This window comes from Aquila chrysaetos, chromosome 2 (assembly GCF_900496995.4).
Source record: "Aquila chrysaetos chrysaetos chromosome 2, bAquChr1.4, whole genome shotgun sequence".
NCBI lineage: Eukaryota > Metazoa > Chordata > Aves > Accipitriformes > Accipitridae > Aquila > Aquila chrysaetos.
The window spans coordinates 75,773,745-75,791,470 of NC_044005.1; the positions used below are offsets into that span (position 1 = coordinate 75,773,745).

At 38.7% G+C, this 17,726-nt stretch overlaps 1 protein-coding gene across 3 annotated transcripts in view; it reads right to left on the reverse strand.

The window, feature by feature from the left end:
* Positions 1–365: 365 nt before the first annotated feature.
* Positions 366–17,726, reverse strand: part of SENP6 (SUMO specific peptidase 6) — an 83,329-nt gene continuing 65,968 nt past the window's right edge. For all 3 annotated transcript variants that reach the window (XM_030006007.1, XM_030006000.1, XM_030006014.1), the window contains 6 exons: positions 13,490–13,923; positions 10,152–10,255; positions 7,927–8,015; positions 5,966–6,034; positions 5,709–5,859; positions 366–2,990 (listed from right to left, as the gene is read on the reverse strand). In XM_030006007.1, coding sequence (XP_029861867.1) covers positions 2,781–2,990; positions 5,709–5,859; positions 5,966–6,034; positions 7,927–8,015; positions 10,152–10,255; positions 13,490–13,923 — 1,057 coding nt within the window. In that variant the 3' untranslated portion in view covers positions 366–2,780. The remainder of the gene's footprint in view (positions 2,991–5,708; positions 5,860–5,965; positions 6,035–7,926; positions 8,016–10,151; positions 10,256–13,489; positions 13,924–17,726) is intronic.

A 17,726-nucleotide genomic window follows, 5' to 3' on the forward strand; every position in this document is an offset into this window, starting at 1 on the left:
TACAAACAGATACATTTAATTAGGTAGCCATCTGATACCTGACACTGCAGAACGCAGTCATGCTACTCCTAAAGCATTTGTGATCTTAAATCTTATAAAGAAATATACAACTTATACCTTCCTCAGAGTGTATGTGTTATCATATAATTATTGAATAAATATACCTAGTCCCCACCCCACTAACTTCCACTGAATAAATCCAATTGAGAAAATTCATTGGTAAAACTCCTTGTCAGACTGCAAAACACTGTAGTGTAGCGGACCCTTACGTTAAGAACAAATACCTAACATGCACATGTGGCAGTGAGTGAGCTTTTTAAACCAAGTCAGTAAGGTTTTAAATAACTCATTCTTAATTCTGTGGGTTTTTTCTATTAACATCACATTTTATTAAAAAAATAAGTTTCCTATATTTAACATGTATATTAGCTTGCTGTATATGACTGAAGATCTCGAGACCTTTAACAGTAAATGATAATAAATCAAACACTTTCTTCACAGCTTTGAAAAAGGGGGAGGGAGGAAGAAAAGGCAGGACAGGAAAGAGGAAGGAAAAGGAGGAAGCACCAGGCCATTCCTAGCAAGAGAACCAAATAGTTCTACAGCATCAAATTATGAACCTGCATCACAAACGTTGGAAAAAGGAAAACTAACTATTATATTGATCAAATTTGGATATATTCCACGTAATTAGAACATACCATTGGGAAAGACTAGACTGGGAAGGAATACATTCTATTTGCAGTTGTCTCTTCCCTGTATTTCCAAGAAATTATTTTCCTTCCTTCTCTACAAGCCATCACTGATGTACTTGCATTTGTATAACCTACTATTCCAGTCTGTCAGCTGCACTAAAGCCAGATATACAAGACCCTGCAGGGAAACAATCCAAAACTATTTTATCACAGATCTTCCCCAACAATAGCAAGAACACTGGATAAATTTGATGGAGGAAACAACTTGGAGGTGTGCACATTAGGTATATAATTTGTAGTCCAGAAGACTGCCCCCACATACTTTCAGCAAGAGACCTGTGTAGGAGTCACCTCTAACATAACGTATATACGTGGTGCTTACATATTCTCCATGGGGCCCAGGGTGTATGCAAGAAGAAAGAGAAGAGGGAATGAACAACTCCCCTAAATGCCACAGGTTATCTGTGCAAAAGATTAGCAGCCCATGGTTGTACTGCTCTGTGTGCAATCACTCTGCCTTGGTGAGCGAACCCCCTTTTAAACGGAGGGTTTCACAGAGATAGTCATCTGTGCAGAAATGCCCTGGCAGTAACGTCACCAGCAGCCGTGTTTTCAGGGTTTAGTGAGAATCAAAACTCACGGAGAACCTGAAGTACTGGGTTAGACTCGATCTTGTATATAAAAATTGATCTCGGGGGACACAGAGTTCAGCTAGTGAATTCTCTGCTGCTTCTCTCTGGGAGAAGGGACTGACAAATGATATTCCCAGTGGAAAAGCCAGGAGAGAAAATGCTATCTGCAAGGAGGAATAGGAGGTGCCTCTCTTCCCCCGACAGATTCCTCCCGGGGAAGAGACAAGTTTCTGGTTCCCATCAAAGATAGCTATATTAGTAGAAGACCGTATACGTATCCTTGCACAAACCATCTCCTACTTTCCTCATTTGAATACCAAAGCCTTTCTATAGCAGGGATAAAAGGCTACGTTTGCAGCTTAAGCAACGATGGCATTTTAGATTGCTATAAAATCAAAATACACTGGAAATATCCAAACAAATCCCAACATTAGTCTGATGCTACCTAAAGCCAAGAACAAACAAGCAAGCAATGAACACTGGTATTTTGGTTTTTTGCGTGGATATTACAAAAAATAGTAATCATACACTTTTTTCTTTTTAAATGTTCATTACTTAGATAAAGCACATATGAATGTAACATTCAGAATTGTAACATAGAAAATGTAATGTGGGCAATCTGCTATTCCAAGTACACTTACCAAAATACAATTTTATAATGAAGAAAGTCTCAAAATACACCTGTACAACAACTGGGATCCACAAAATATGATTTAATAGTATCACTCAAGATCACTTCATTGAAACCACTTTTATAATACTGTTTGAATAGTCATCCCTGGTCAAGGAGCATTCTCCCCCTTTCCCTAGCCCGTCCCACTAAAGCAAGGGTGGAATTTTAATTGCAATGCATATCTTTTAAAACCCCAAATCTGAAGCAGTCCTAGTAACTATTACACTGCCTACACTTAGATACTGGGAGGATGGGAATCACCCTCTCTGAGGCCATGGTACACTGAGACACTTACCCATATTATTGTTTGTAGCGCAAGCAGAATAATCTTGTAAAGGGCAACTAAATAGTGTCAAAATATGAATTAATTATCTCACTACCAAATCATTCCCTATGTGTTACTTAAGCCTGTAACATTACAACTTTACTGAAAAAGAAAAAGTTAACCATTTTATCCTATAAATATTTTCTTTATTTGCTTTATGTTTAGAAGTCGCTATTTAAGTTCTATTAACAGAAATACATAACAAAAGCTCCCTAACAAGTGGAAAAAAAGTAATTACAAATGCTGAAAAAGTTGGCCTCATTAACATATGTACAGACTTGCTTACTTAATACACATCTTTGTGGGAATTAAATCATTTTATGACACACATTTATACAGGCATTAAACATTCCCAAGTAACTTTGAGCAGAGAATACGCCAAATCTTTAGTCTGGGCAGACAAAAATGTATATCTCAGTTTTGATTGTGGAGCTAACATGCAACAGATACAACATTCAGTCTGAGCTGCTGTTGATAAGTTGTTCTGTTTTTTCCTGCAAAGATCTTTCCATTGAACTTGGGTCCTTTTGTCCCTTCTTGTCCTTGTTCTGCTGTTCCTGCAGCTTCAGGATTATTTTTCGTATTTCTTCTCTTTTGGTTTTCATTCTTGGGCGTGGAAACCAGTCTGTTAAGTTCATTGGTAGTTCAAAACTCAGAATGGGATTCTGAAAAGAAAGGTCATTTGAATATTACAGTAAGGAGTTACAACCTAAAAGACCGGAGAGAACTGTCGTGGGGAAAAGTACATTCTTCCTCACCTCGTTCCATCAGCATGGAACAAAATTTCTACAGTTTGGTGTTTTGTACATGTACAATTAAGGTAGAATCAATCAAGCTTTGGTATGTTACAGAGAAACGTTTGTGCAGAACACAGTTCTGGTTATAAAAGCGCCCAAATAATCTACTCAGTTTGCTACATCTTTTAGACAAAGCATTTCACTGCAAAATTGTTCTAATTAAAAAAAAAGAGAGAAAATTATTGTAACAATATAGCACATTTTTTTAAAGATGACTTGCATCAAAATCTAGAGCTAATTAGGAATCCGTTGCTAAGTACTCCTGCCCTTATAAATACCTTTATAAATACCACAACCAACTAGGAAAGTCAGTTTCACATTTCACCCTAAAAAAAACAGCGCCTGTGAAAAGCCCCTGGCTATCACCAGCCCTTTTTATACTTACATTCTGTTTTCTAGCTAGAGGTCATTCATCTAAAGAATTAAGAGAATGATTATTACGAGACGTTATCTGTGCCACTTCTGTGACACTGTACAACGGTTTCACCCTAACCAAACAACAGTGTGTGGAATAGTGTTTTCTCTCAGAGAAGTTCCTCCCTTTGTGTATTCTAGTTTACATTGTTAACGGGGTTATTTAAGAGTAAATAACGTTCATCCACTGAGCTAATGCTAGCAAGGCGACTTGGGAAAAATCTAGTCACATTCCACACAGGAACATGACAATGCCTTATGCTGCGCTAACAGCATTACTCCACGTCCAAACAGAACATCAGCTAGATAGTCTGGCAATAAAAACCCACTAGATTGAACTGACTTTGCCAGTGAAGCTACTTAACACCAGCAGTAAGCAGACTTCAGAAGAATGACACTAAAGATGCAGAAAACCACGGGCAAGAACTGAGTAGGTTTTCCACCGTTTCCATTATGAACTAGGCCAGACAAAGGAATAAGAAGATGATCAAAAACCAATCAGTGCGGTTACCAGCGATAGCAAGGTATGCCAAATTCACCTGAAGACACCCTTAACCAGGGCTTTTTGCTGCTGCTGCTGGTCAGTTTGGGGAAGAAAAGCAGGGCCGCGGGTCAGCAGCCAGCTGTGGGCGTGCTCCGCTGCCGCCTCGGAGCTTCCTCCTCGCTTTGCAGTTCTTTCAGGGCGAACCGCCGTTCCCCGTCGTGCCCCCCCCCGGGCGCTCTCGGTCGGCCGGTCTCGCCCTCAGCCGGCCAAGCCCGCCCGGCCGCCCGCGGCGCGGCGCGGCGCGGCGGCAGGCGGCACCACGGCGACCCCTAGCGGCGCAGCGAGGCGAGCGGGGACGGCGTGGGAGGAGCGGCCGGGACGGCTGACCGCTGCGCTGCCGACCGCACCTCCGGCCCCGTCCGGCGAGCCTCGGTTTTCAAAAACGCGCATCATGATTCTAGCCCTTACTAGTAAAAAGAAGATACCGTACAGCAGTCCACGAAGAAGGAGAGGATGTGCCCGCAGAGTCCCCAAACATCAAATCGAGCGCACCCCCCGCTCCGTTCGTACAGCCGCGACAACAACGAGACTTTGTGCAATTTTCCAGTGCCGCGCAGCCAGTACAGGTTTTCCCTTCCCGCCAGCCCTACTTCTGACAACACCCTGCGGTCTGCTACCTGACGCATCCAGCAAAGCTGCCGCATGCTGCAAGATCGGGCAGGACAAGGGATTCACCCCGACACAATTCAGCGATCAGTTTGCAAGAAGAAAGGGGCTGAGATTATTAAGACTGGGTGGCTGCTCGTATCCCCCATGTACAAAACAGGAAGCACTCAAGGACGGTCCTGAGCTCTCAAGGACTCATTGGTAAAGCAAAAGCTTTTGGCTTCGATTTGCATGAATGCACTCTGCTAAAGCCTTGCTGCTCCCATATAAAGTCTGAACGAGGGGAGGGTGGAGGAATGGAGAAGAAAACGCCAGCTTCCTCAGGAAAGGCTAGCTACAGGAGAGTTCAGGAACGCTGCTCTAAAGTACTATGGACTGTAAACACAGTTAGCGTCCCATGCAGACAACATCTCACTTGACCATCATTTCTCCTCCCAACCCACACCTGAAGGTGCTAATGCCTCTACTTATGAAAGGAGCTGTAACTGGAAGACCAAGACAGTTAAAGTCAGCAAGATTTTAACCAAGTTCTTCAATGGAATCAAGATTTGGCATTTAGCTGTAATGATTCCACTTATGTGTTTTAAAGCAAGTTAAAAAAACTAGCTGTATCATATTCATGAATTTATTCAGAGTCACATTTCTTACGGAAAAAAGAGCAAGCTTTTTGTACCACATCTTTAGTTTAGATTTTGAACTCAAATTTGAACACTGTTTCTTACCGGTTAATTTTAAACGGTATGCACTATAAGAACACAAAGGAAGACTCTAAATATATTTTCTTCATATTCTCTCAGACCATTCCATGGCTTCCAATTTCTGATACTTATGCACAATGAATAATGATAATTATTTTCCAAAAATTATTATGTTAATGTATAAATTTATAATGCATAATCTAACTAATAGGTCTAAGAGCTACACTAGAGAGCCTTTTATTATTGTAATAATTTTAATAGCTCATATCTGATTGCTATAGGAGACCCCCCCCCAAAAATAGGTACACAAACAGGTATACATACCTCAAAAAAGCTCTCCACATATTGCAGTATGTACACTCCACAATCACTGAAGTTGTTCTGTTGTGGCACTTTTGGGTTGGAACCTTTCATGACATCTTTGGAAAAGCTTCTTTTGTTGCCCTTCCTGACTTCCCATTCCACCTCTAAGTATCTATGATAAAAGACCACACAAATTCAAACTTCTGTTTTCTTGCAGGATTTTGGAAAAAAAAAAAAACAAACAAAAACCAAACAAAAAAAACAGATAGGAAACTTACTCCCTCAGTGTTTTCACAACATTTGACCGGGAAGGGCCTCTCAGTGAGTCCATAAGCAAAATGCAGGGCCTAAGAGAGAACAGAATTTTTCAGTACACAATACTTTACAGCAGTTTGGAAAACACAATGTCACACAGCTAGCTAGCTATAAAATAATTTGGGGGGGGACCTTGAACAAAACGAGATCAATACTACAAAGTTTTGCCAGCGCTGCCGTAATCCCCTAACTGAATAGCTAAATGCAAAGTTATCTTTAGATTTAACTATACACTAAGTACAGAGAACTTCAGAATACACTTAGAAAATACAGTACTGTCAGACTGAAAGCATTTGCTACAGGCAAAATCTAGTTGCCTAAAACCCCTCAGGTGTCTAGTGCTCTTGTAGATGCACAAGTATCTGGGACACTGGCAAGAGACCAGAAAGTAAGGCACAGAACCCATAAACATCCTTCTGGAGTAGCAGCTGGAGAAGAGATGGGACAGTCCCCAGCACCTAAGACGACGCTAGGTATGCAAGTTCAAGAAGTAATGACAACCAATGAATCTGAAATCTACCTGACAGTTACCCACAAAACACACGTGTACTCCATTTGATAGACTTTAGAAAAATAACGTATCCATAAACAAACATTTTCTAGAGAACCAAGTGTGCTTGAACGCTCTCTTGCACACTACAGATGCTTTCATCCTATCACTTGATGTAGAGGGTATTACCTTTGCAGTAGCTACAAACGTAACCATCACAGCAGCCGCCTTATGGGCAACAGCTGGATTTATACATCACAGCTAACTCATACCAGAATTCAGAATCTCAGCAATAGATGTAAGATACATTTTAAAGAATAAGAGCAAATTACTTTTCACAAAGCTCTGCTTTCTGTTTTCTAACAATAACACACATGCATTCAGACAAGGCATCCTTTATAGAAACTGCAAACTAGTAAATTCAGACAAAATATCTGCATGCATTTATGTATAGGTTTGTTTCAATTTATAAATTATTTTACATGTATGCAATTTTTTAGGCATAAGCATATCGTCACTTGAATAATGTTTGCTTTTACTTGTACTTGTTTTAATTTCTGATAAAAGAAAGTTATTATTTATATAGGCAATGCTCTTTAAAAATGCACAATCCAGTACTTGGCAGGGGGTGAGGGGGAAAAAGTGAAAGCCTTTTCAAGGTAATTTTCTTTTTCGTATAGAAGTAATTTAAAAATATGCTAACAGTAACCAAAATGCAAGCAACTGCAGTTGATTATTAATACATAATTTCTGGGTTTCAAACATAAAAAAAATAAATTTTAAGAGTTTGAAAATCCAAAACAGGCAAAAAAGTTAAAAAAAAAAAAAAAAGTAACTGAACCTAGTATTGTGGAACATTCTTATTACAGAAAAAAGAATAACACTAAGAACAGACAGAGAGAGAACGAAGAATAATACTAAGAACAAAAAGAGACAATAAAGAGAAACAGCTAGACGACATTTAGCTAAGAAATGGGGGGAGTTAAAATTATTCCTGTTTTCCTGTACTAATTTGAGTGGTGACAAAGCTTTTCTTTACTATTAATTTTAGTTAATTATTTTCATTTAAAGACTTTTTTTTTTTTAAATATGAAAGGATACTTTTAAACATGCTTCTGCACCTTCTTTTTGTAGGAATCTAAGTGCAAGAAATCAAAGAACAGCCTTATTTGAAGAAACAATCTTCAATTGCCTGAAGCAGCACACAGGCTTAACAGAAACCCAAAAAGCTATTATCTCACTCATAGTTTCATTCATTAAATTTTCTGCTCACTGAAGATGATGATACTACAAAGTATAAAATTCTCTCTCGAATACTAATAACATGCTGATTAAAGTGTTTGAAGACTGCTATATGACCATTTCCCATAATTACTGTCTTTTAAATTTCATAAACTTTTATGAAATTTCCATTTTAACTGTTTTAATACTTACTGTTTACAGATAGTAGGTTTCAGGTGCCATTGTCCCATTTCTGAATTACAGTTATCATCTACAAGGCCACCATCATCACTACTGTCTTCCTACAGAAGCAACATGTTTACAGGTGTTTAAAAGCTAATATTGATTTTCAAACAGATGTAGAAGAAATTACTGCTATACTTACCATTTTTATTCAAGACCAATAACATAAGTTTAATAAAGTGGTAGCTTTAATCTGAAACCATTCCTTGTTTGTAAAGTTTGCATTACCAACTTTTAGTCACATGGCTTCTCCAAATCCGTGCTGGAATGACACGGAGTTAACGACTGTTGAAACTAGAAAAAAGCTGCAACTGACATTTTCAAAGCATTGCTGGCTTAAAAGAGTTGCATCTCCATTACTTGGTTATAATCCAAATTATCAATACCTTCCCTTGCTAATGATTACTAGAAACTTGCTTGGCGGTTTCATGTATGTTATCTCCTAGATGGAATGAGACAAAAATCTGCACAAATTCAGAAATAAAATTTGATCTTTGCTCTGGAATGCACCAACTTGGTTCTTAGGGCAAGGAAAATTAAACCACCATGATACTATGTATCGCAGGTTGCAAAAACAGTCATGCCACAAACCTGGGAATACCCTTTGACCTTTTGATTTCAATAATAATTGCTATAAAGGATACGGAAGTTTTATGAATAAAACCACTAAGTTCTTGTATCTAAAAGTAACGCAATGATCCAAGGTTTCTTACCCTTCTACAGAGTTCACTATAACTACCACAGACCATTGCATTATAGGGAAAGAGATGCTTTCCAAAAATGAGAACCCCCCATATCAGCACAATTTGTGAAATTTTTGGTGAGAATCATGTACACTTCACTAACACACAGGATCCTGTGACTGAAATCCTCATGGTATGCCATGAAGATGTTATTGTATTAGAAACTACTGCCTAGTTCCTCATACACTTGTTTGTTGCAGCCTCAACTCCATTTTTGGCAGATGTGAAGGTGCACTCAGCTTGTCATGGTCTACCACTTCTATAGTTGCTTTGTGCATTCTAGAAGATACCAGTGGCAGCTTCAGCCTGAGTTAAGTTCTAAGCTACACTGCAATGAGGGAACTCGGCGTCTTTGCCTCCTCTCAAGGAACACAGCTGGCCATCTGCTTTCTTCCCTGCCTTCATGCCATGTACTTCAGATTGGAAACACTCTACTACTCATTCTCCATCTTCAGGGAACTCTAACTGCTACAAAATAGAAAGGCACTTCCATCAGGTGAGAATCACGGAATGTTTGGGCAAGTGGCATGACAGGAGAGGTGGGCTGCGTCTGTATAAAAAGCATAGTTGGGTTTCAACATAAACTGGAGCTTTTATATTTCTGCACACATATACGTACTATTTGAAAGCCATTACAAATAGTTGTAGACTTTATAAAATTATTGTTTGTTCTGGACTCAAAGGTGAAAAATAGGTAATTCCTAGACTGTATATTTGATAGCCTCCGATTCTTTATTTCAGACAACTTGGAGTCACACACCTGAAACATGAACATAAAGGCCAATTAGAAAGAGTAAATGTGTAACTCCTAGCTTGCTCACACTGGACTTACAGTGTAGAAGCAACAGGGCTATGGAACAATGCCCTTGTATCCAGTTGTGAGTCAGTAAAGGACATTTTAACGATCAGTCTTTCCACAGCTCTAAAATCTAAACGTCTTCCAATTTGAACAAGAACACAACTTGATTATAAATCCATGTTGTTCAAATTTGATTAGGAGAAGCACCAGTGAAACAAACCAGCAGAGTAGCAACTCCTTATAAATGCCTCTGTTTATGTCCAGGAAACACAGCTGAAAGAAGAGTAACTTGTTCTTGGGTCTGGTAGATAAACAATTGGCATAGGGGAGATGAAAAATAGAAATGTGCTGACTTTCAGAGTTTCCACTAAAATCGTTGTGTAATATTGTCACTATGCAAAAGACTCAGAAAATGAAATGCAGGATCAGTACAGCAGTTTCCTATTACACAGTTTAATGAACAAATGTACAATCCTCTCCAGTCAGGTGATTTGCAAATTTTTGTAGGTAACCAGTGCTTTGGATTTGACACTTGTAAAGATAACTAGCTTTAGACAATGCACATTTACAATGTGTATACAGCTTTTAAGCCACCCATTCAAAGTATAACACAACAGTTTGTATTTCCCAAATAAAATTGCTAAATTCTTTACCTGGTTATCTTGGTCTTCAGAAAAATCTATAAGCTCATCTTCATTTAGTTTACTGCCATCAGCTGAGTCTTCACTATAGTTTAGCCTGATTTTGTGCAATCCATCTGCATCAATCACAGATAGTAGTATATTTAAACATCAAATACTACGTCATCTTTGAAGACCAAACTAATTTTAAATGCCTCAGATTTTCTCAGGATTGCTCACAATAACTGTGATACAGCTGACATATTTTATTCACGCATACAAACAAAAGTGAAAAGTTTCTTCTAAGTAACACAGCAGAAACTGTTCCTTGTTCTGTAAAACACCCCTAAAAAAATTCTAGAGACCTAGACTAAAACCCACCATGAAATTACGCTGTAGTTCCATGAAGCCTTTACAACAGTATAAATTGGTACTGCTACCAAAAGGGGCGGTCTCATTTGGTCCGTAATATAACCGCTTATTCCCATCCCTAGCTGGTTCCTTCCATGACACCAAATACATCCAAACATAGTGGACCAGACTGAGAAAGTCAGCCACAAGCTTAATATTTTTTAACCTGAATCAGTTCCTTGATCAGATTCGCTGTGCAATTATATGAAGACTGGTGCTGGTAAAAGGGAAAAGGCAGCTTGGGAACACGCCGTTAGGGAGGGTAGAATGCATGATCAGCTCTCCTGGGAGCAGCAGCTTAGAAATGTTTGTGAAACTTCACTGTTCGCTACATAAAAAGAGTATCTATAAATTCACTCCCTAGCCCCTCTACATATTTAGTCACTTGACAAACAGCATCTGAAGAAATAAAGAATAATGAACGTTATAGCTATACCTGTGAAAGAAGCAGATACAGACAGCTACAGGCTCACTAGTCTTCCTATACTACCATGCAAGACTTCAGAACAGATTTTGAGGGGAAAACTAACACACTATATGGGAGCAAGTGAAAAACGAATAACTCATGCCAGCAAAACCTGAAATCTTCATAAGCAAACTTTTGCTAGAAGGCTATACAATATATCTAAACAATCACAAAAATAGAAGTGTTGGTTATGGCATCACTGGAGGACGTATTACTTAAAGAAAACCAGGATTTCTATAAAAACAGTAAATAGGGCAATGAACTAGCTAATGGAAAAAGCAGAGAAGACCTGCATTTGAGAATACTTCAACAGAGAAGTTGAAGTTAACACTTTGGAAAGAGGTTACCAGTGGCGTTCCACAGGGACAAACTTGGGAATTAGTCTTACTCAGTATCTTTGAAAAGACCTTAGCAGAAGAAGTAGGCCATATACTAATGTGACTTATTGCTGACAGATTCCTAAAAAATAAAAATTGGTATCGAGAAGAATCAGATCTCATACAAGAATTGAGCAATAAAAAGGGGATTAGTTAAGTAATAAAAAAAAAATATATGTATTTCAGATGATTTCTTCAAAATTATTTAGGTATCAACTCCTACTGTTTTACAAGTCCAACACCAAGATTTAGTTTGAGATCAATCAAATTGATCAAATCAATTATCCCATCCCTGGAAGTGTTCAAGGCCAGGTTGGATGGGGGTTTGAGCGACCTGCTCTAGTGGAAGGTGTCCCTGCCCATGGCAGGTGGTTGGAACTAGATGATCTTGAAGGTCCCTTCCAACCCAAACCATTCTATGGTTCTATGATTATATGATCAAGACATCTAAGCGTAGGCTCCTATGTATAGTAGGCATCTAGGGTCTCACAATGTTAAGTGGAGACCATAATCAGAGCAGGGAGCTACTCACCTGAATGGCTACTCTACGTCTGCTTTAGCGTGAGAAGAGGAGGTCTCTTGGTTTCATTGACTATACTATCAAAGAGGCACCTGCTGTCTTTTGAGATATCCTAGGATATCCAGGACATGCGTATGGATTTGGCAGAGTCAAGAGCCACACCCTTCTGGAGCAACAGCTGAAACCTGGGCAGAAAACCCAAGGCCTACATCCCCATCTTCCATCTGGTTGAAAGGGAAGTTCAGATACACAGCACATCTAATTTAGCTGCCTAAACCTGTGCTTAGTGTCAATCTCAAATTCAATCTCACACTTAAACCAGGACTGTGACCCGTAAGAATGTCTGCATTAATGAAAGGGTGCATCATCTGCAATAGCTGAGAAAGAGAGTCTGAGTGTTTTAGCCAGCAACAGAATGACCATCAGCCACCAATACAGTGCAGCCATAAAAAAGAGAAATGTAATCCTAGCAAAAATGTCAAAAAGTATGTTCCAACTAATTACAGACAAGTAACAGTAGCAGCATCCAAGACACGTGAGACCATACCACACAGCAGCAATATCATAAACAGTAACGATCACACATAAAATGAAAAAATAAATTCAAACAAGAGCAGATCTTCACACACCCCCAACCCTGCACCAAGACCTTCCAGGAGAAGTGACAATGTTATCACAAATGAATAAATTTAGATTAGAAAGTAGGAGAGTGTTTATACCCACAAAGATATTAAAGTTGTAATAGCCTGCAGTATGCAGGTTATCGAGCACATGCTCGATAATCTTTCCAGATCTTGTACTGTAAGCTATGCAATTACTTACTGTGTAAATTAAGTCAATAGGAATACTATCGGTGACTAAAATAAAAATTTCTGTGTGACTAGATGTTTTGTATTCTATGCCTCAAAGGGATCCAAACCTTAAACTCGCAGAGAAAACAATCTTTTCCCAATTCCTTCATCTGCCTTTAAAAATATACCAGCTCCTTTGTTCACTTTGGTACAAACGCTGTTCCAGACCACTGAAATCAGCTTCCACAGCAGCGATGCATGGAGGAAGCCTCTCTAAATGCAACACGAAGTCATGTGACAGATTATTTTTTTTTTTAATTATTTTCATCTTACTTTTTTACATACCTTCTATCAGGACATTAAAGAACTTAATGGTGTTGAAGCAAAACCTCAAATGCTAGAAGACACTGCAATTAAGGTTACTCACACAATCTGAATTCAGTTCCCCCATGCACATACATTATGAGGATCCATGGTCAAATACTATCCTTAACAATTACAGTCTTAAGTGATGCAAAGTGATATCTACAGAATGATTTTGTGTGAAAAAAAGGTCACACAACTGAAAAATTAATCTGATTTAGGAAGACACTGTTTTAACTCCAGCCCTTTGCCATGAGAGTTCTGTCAACAGCCACAAAAACATTTTATACGCAATGGCTATAGATTACTTGTATTGCAAGTACTCAGACTTCAGCCACATACTAAACTTTCAAAGTATGAAGTTTACACAAGTACAAAAGTAGTAACAGATGTGAGGTCTCCAGATTTTTCATTAAAATGTGCATATTTTTACAATTACATACCCATAGATTGGCTAGCAGTTGTGAATTCACCCTGTATACCATTTTCATCCGGAGTCCTATGGTCTAGTTTATGGCATGCTGATTCCACAGTGTTAGGTTCTTCCACATCACTGTCTATTTGATTTAGTTTTTTGAAAGCACTTTTTCCCCTACAAGGACTTCTTCTACAACATGAAGACTCACTGTCCTCCGTTTCAGTGTTTGGGTCAATTAAAGCTGTATTATACTTTTTGGTCAATGTCTTCTTTGCTGTGGACTTGGAAGGCGAGTTTTGTGCATCTGACTCATTTGGCAAAGGAGATGGTGTGTTGCTCTCTCCATCTGAAGAGGAAGATTTGATCTGCGTTGTAGCATTTTCATGATAGTGGGGATTTGGTTCATATTTGGGTTTTTCTAAACCAGGAAAACAGATGACAGCCAAAAACCAGTGGGCACTGCAAAGGAAAAAAATACATTAAAAACTCGCAATTACATTAATACTCACAATTAAACGTGAAGTTGGTAAAAACCAAACAAAACACTGAGTGTACGTGCACGCACACAAAAAAACAAATCCTGTCCCCCATAGTTATCGAAGATATATTGTAGTAGCTGTTCACTCTTCTGAGCAGGTTTTACTCAAGCCTTCACAGTCTTCTCTACAGGTAAGATCACTCCATGCAAGTAGTCACCGACAAATTCATTAATAGGATGCTATTAGTTGAAAACAGGTGCTGTCTAAAAGTTTGCTTGTACTTTATACATTCTTTTCCTTCTTCGAATTAAAGCTTATTTCTTTTTTAACATTTTCTTTATCACTGCATGAATTAGGGATTGTAGAGTTCATGTTTTAAGGCTGTATAGAGTTTTCTAGTAGTTCAGCACTAGCAACACAAGTAATCAGATCTAATGGTATAGCTGAATTGCCCATATTCTTCCACCTATGAGATCTTCCAATTGTATATGACATGTCACATTATTAAAGAAATCTTGTCAACAATGAATTAAAAAAGGGGAGAAAATAGTGTTTTTAATGCCATCACCATGACTCTGTTGTCCTCCTCACCCTTCACAGAACTGACATTCTAACCCTTTCAGGATCAAAAATAGTTATATCCTCCAACATAAAATAAGATAGGAGGTAAGTTTTGCCCCAGTTTCCTCCTTATCTCCTTGCCTCTTCGGACTTCACTGGCTTGCCACTCAATCAGAAATGGAGCAAGAGCAAATTCAGGGATTGAGGCATTGCAAGTAGGTATCGACTGACCTGATTTAGAATTTTTCTGAAGGTTCTCCGATTCCCTACAGCAAATAACAAAACAGAACCTAGCTTTGTATTATGCAAATGAAGCCACATTTCAATATGTTTTAGAAAAAATAAACAGCAGTAGCTAAAAATGCATATCTAACTGACATACTAAAAAAATAATTAGATGATTATGAAGCCTAAATTCCATTGAAACTCAGTGGCAGTTACAGTAAGTGGCCTTTGAAAGCAGCATGTGAAGTATGGAGGCGTTTTGTCTTGAACAATTCACCACAACTAGTAAATGAATACATCAAGTATTGCCAAACCCCGGAATTTGTGTGTGCTCTATTAATATAGGCTTTATGTACCAATTATGTAAATAGACTAGCAAATTAACCTGGATCTAAAAAGAAGACAGCCTGTTACTTTTAAAAGAACAACCTATTTCCATTGGAGACTTGAACAAAAAGGACTGGACTGCCAAAGGACACTGATGCAGTCATGGTTAAATCAGCCATATTGTTCTGAAGTTAATTCTCCCCTAGATTCATCCTGCCCACCTCCAGTTACTGCAGTTTGACAACTTGTTAGATGATGAGCCCAGATTCCCTAAGCTAGTGGTTATGGGAGAGTCTGGAAAGACTTTCTGGAAGTAGATACTGAAGTCCAGCAACTCCAGAGCAATCACTTCTAGAATGTACTCTTAAACCAGCTGCCAGAAAAAACAGCTGTGTCCTAAAAGAAAAGAAAGCATCATTCTAGGCAGCATAGGAGAAGCATTACCAGGAGCAACCATTAGCAGCATTCTTATAACACAAGAGAAGCTCTCAAGTTTTCTCAAATCCTAGAATAAGTTGTTTCACATACTACTTAATTCAAGACACAAAGAAGCAAAAGAAACTCTGAGATTGGTTCTCAACCAGACTAGTTTTGCCACAGATTAAGGTTTGAGACCTTTTATAGATAGTAATGAATGCAGATCTTTCACTGGAACCAAAGAAACTCTTCCATACCTTTGATCCGCTATTGTATCACATAGAGAAAGTTCTGTTTACAAAGACTCATTACCAGCATCAAACCAGGGGGCAAATTCCTGAAAAACACCTGCAGCGCTGCAATGCATCAAGCTGCAAACACTGGGAGAGTCTAGACAAGTCAAGGCTGTATGTGAGTTCTATGATCATAATCTATGAAGACAAGGAATAAAGCGATGGAAGAGAAGTGGGTGATGAAAGCCTACTACACTATATTAGGTTGCACATACAGATGTCCAGGCAAAGACATGTTGAAAACATTCTGAAAACCAGGTTCTCCAAAAACCACACAGAATGGCACAGACTTTGCTCTCTACACCACAGGCATTAACTGGCTGTCTCTCCTTACCACTGATTCTTTGTGCTCCTAGTGTTTTCACTCATCCCTTCAAGTTATGAGGCAATGCCCCGATTTAAAAAAAAAAAACCAAAAAACAGTCCTATTAACAAAGTCCAGGGGCTGTATATTTCATAACACATTATATACACAGCTACAGAATGCTACCTGAAGCTGTAACTTACACAAACAGGATCTATACTGTATTTGCTAACCAGATCAGAAATCCTTCAGGTTAGTATTTTGCCATTAAAAACCAAAAATCAGCACTGATACTTATTGCCCTTTTTGTCAGCAGTCCTGCTTCAGTATCAGAGAAGCTAAGAAGCACCTGAAGTGGTACTGAAGTTAATGAAAATAAAACGGGATTTCTATGTCAATTCAACATAAAGCCAAGAGCTATATATTGAAGTAAGAGAGATACTTGAAATAAAGTAACCAGCAAAACCTCAAAACCCTTTTTGACTGAAAAAGTAAGTTAAGACGACTCCAGTTGTCTGCTCTTGACCCACTTTGAAACGCAAGAATATATGGAAAAGAGCAGTCAAAAAGTCACCTGGTAAAACCTGCTATTCTTCTGTGCCATGGCAATATAAGGAATAAAGAGGCCTAGAAGCCTTCATACTTGCCAGTTTTTGTGTTCTTCCCCAGGTAGCTCCCCAGTCTCCTCTCTGTCCTGCGATACCAATTACTCATCATAACGGGAGTATTTCATTGTCAAGTCACTGATTCTTTCCTAAATATGTTAGCATCTCCCCCCAGAAAGTTGAGCTTTTTGTTCCTCAAAACTGAATGATGCAATCTGGGGGATGGGGTAAGTGACATGTTTGAGAGGAGACAGAATAACAAGGTGCATCCAAGAAAAATACTAGCAGCTAATAACAATAAATTAAAAAAAAAAAAGAAACATGGAAGATCTGACTTATGCTTTCTTTGCCAGAAAGCAGGTCAAAAACAACAATAAAAACCAAACTCGCTCCCCCTGCCAAACTGCCACTTTCTCATCTCCCTGGATACTTGGTTTTTTTCTGCTTTGCAATGTTCTTACTGTACATACCAAGAAACCACTTTTGCAAACACATGCCCTACTATCACCACTTACCAGGTTTCAGTTCACAGTGAAGGACAGTTCAAAAAAGTGTGAACAGGATCATTTCCAGATGAAAGATGCAAACCAAGAGTACACTTTTCATGCTGTAATCACTACTGGATGAGTCCATGAGACCAAGCTAGTCCAAAGCAAAATCCCCAACCCATACATGGTGTGAACATTATGCCTTCAGTACAAACTGCTCTGTTCTGCAAATTCACTTCTACTGAGCTGCACTACTTCCTAAGGTAGACATCGCTTTAGTTGCTTAACAGTAAATGAAAAAGAGAGCGAAAACTACTGTGCGGTAAAGTTACTAGCAATATAACTAATTCTTGTAAAACCACAGAACTATTTCTTTTCATTTTCAGGTGACTTCTAAGTCACACTGTCTGGTATTTGCAGCATGATCAGTCTCATTTATCTTATGCATAACCAATGTGGATGTGTGAATGACACAAGAGGATGGTGGGAAGAAAACTATATTAACAAGCTCTAAGGCAACTAAAAGTTGAGTGACAGACACTTCAAAGTTCTGGTATTTAAAG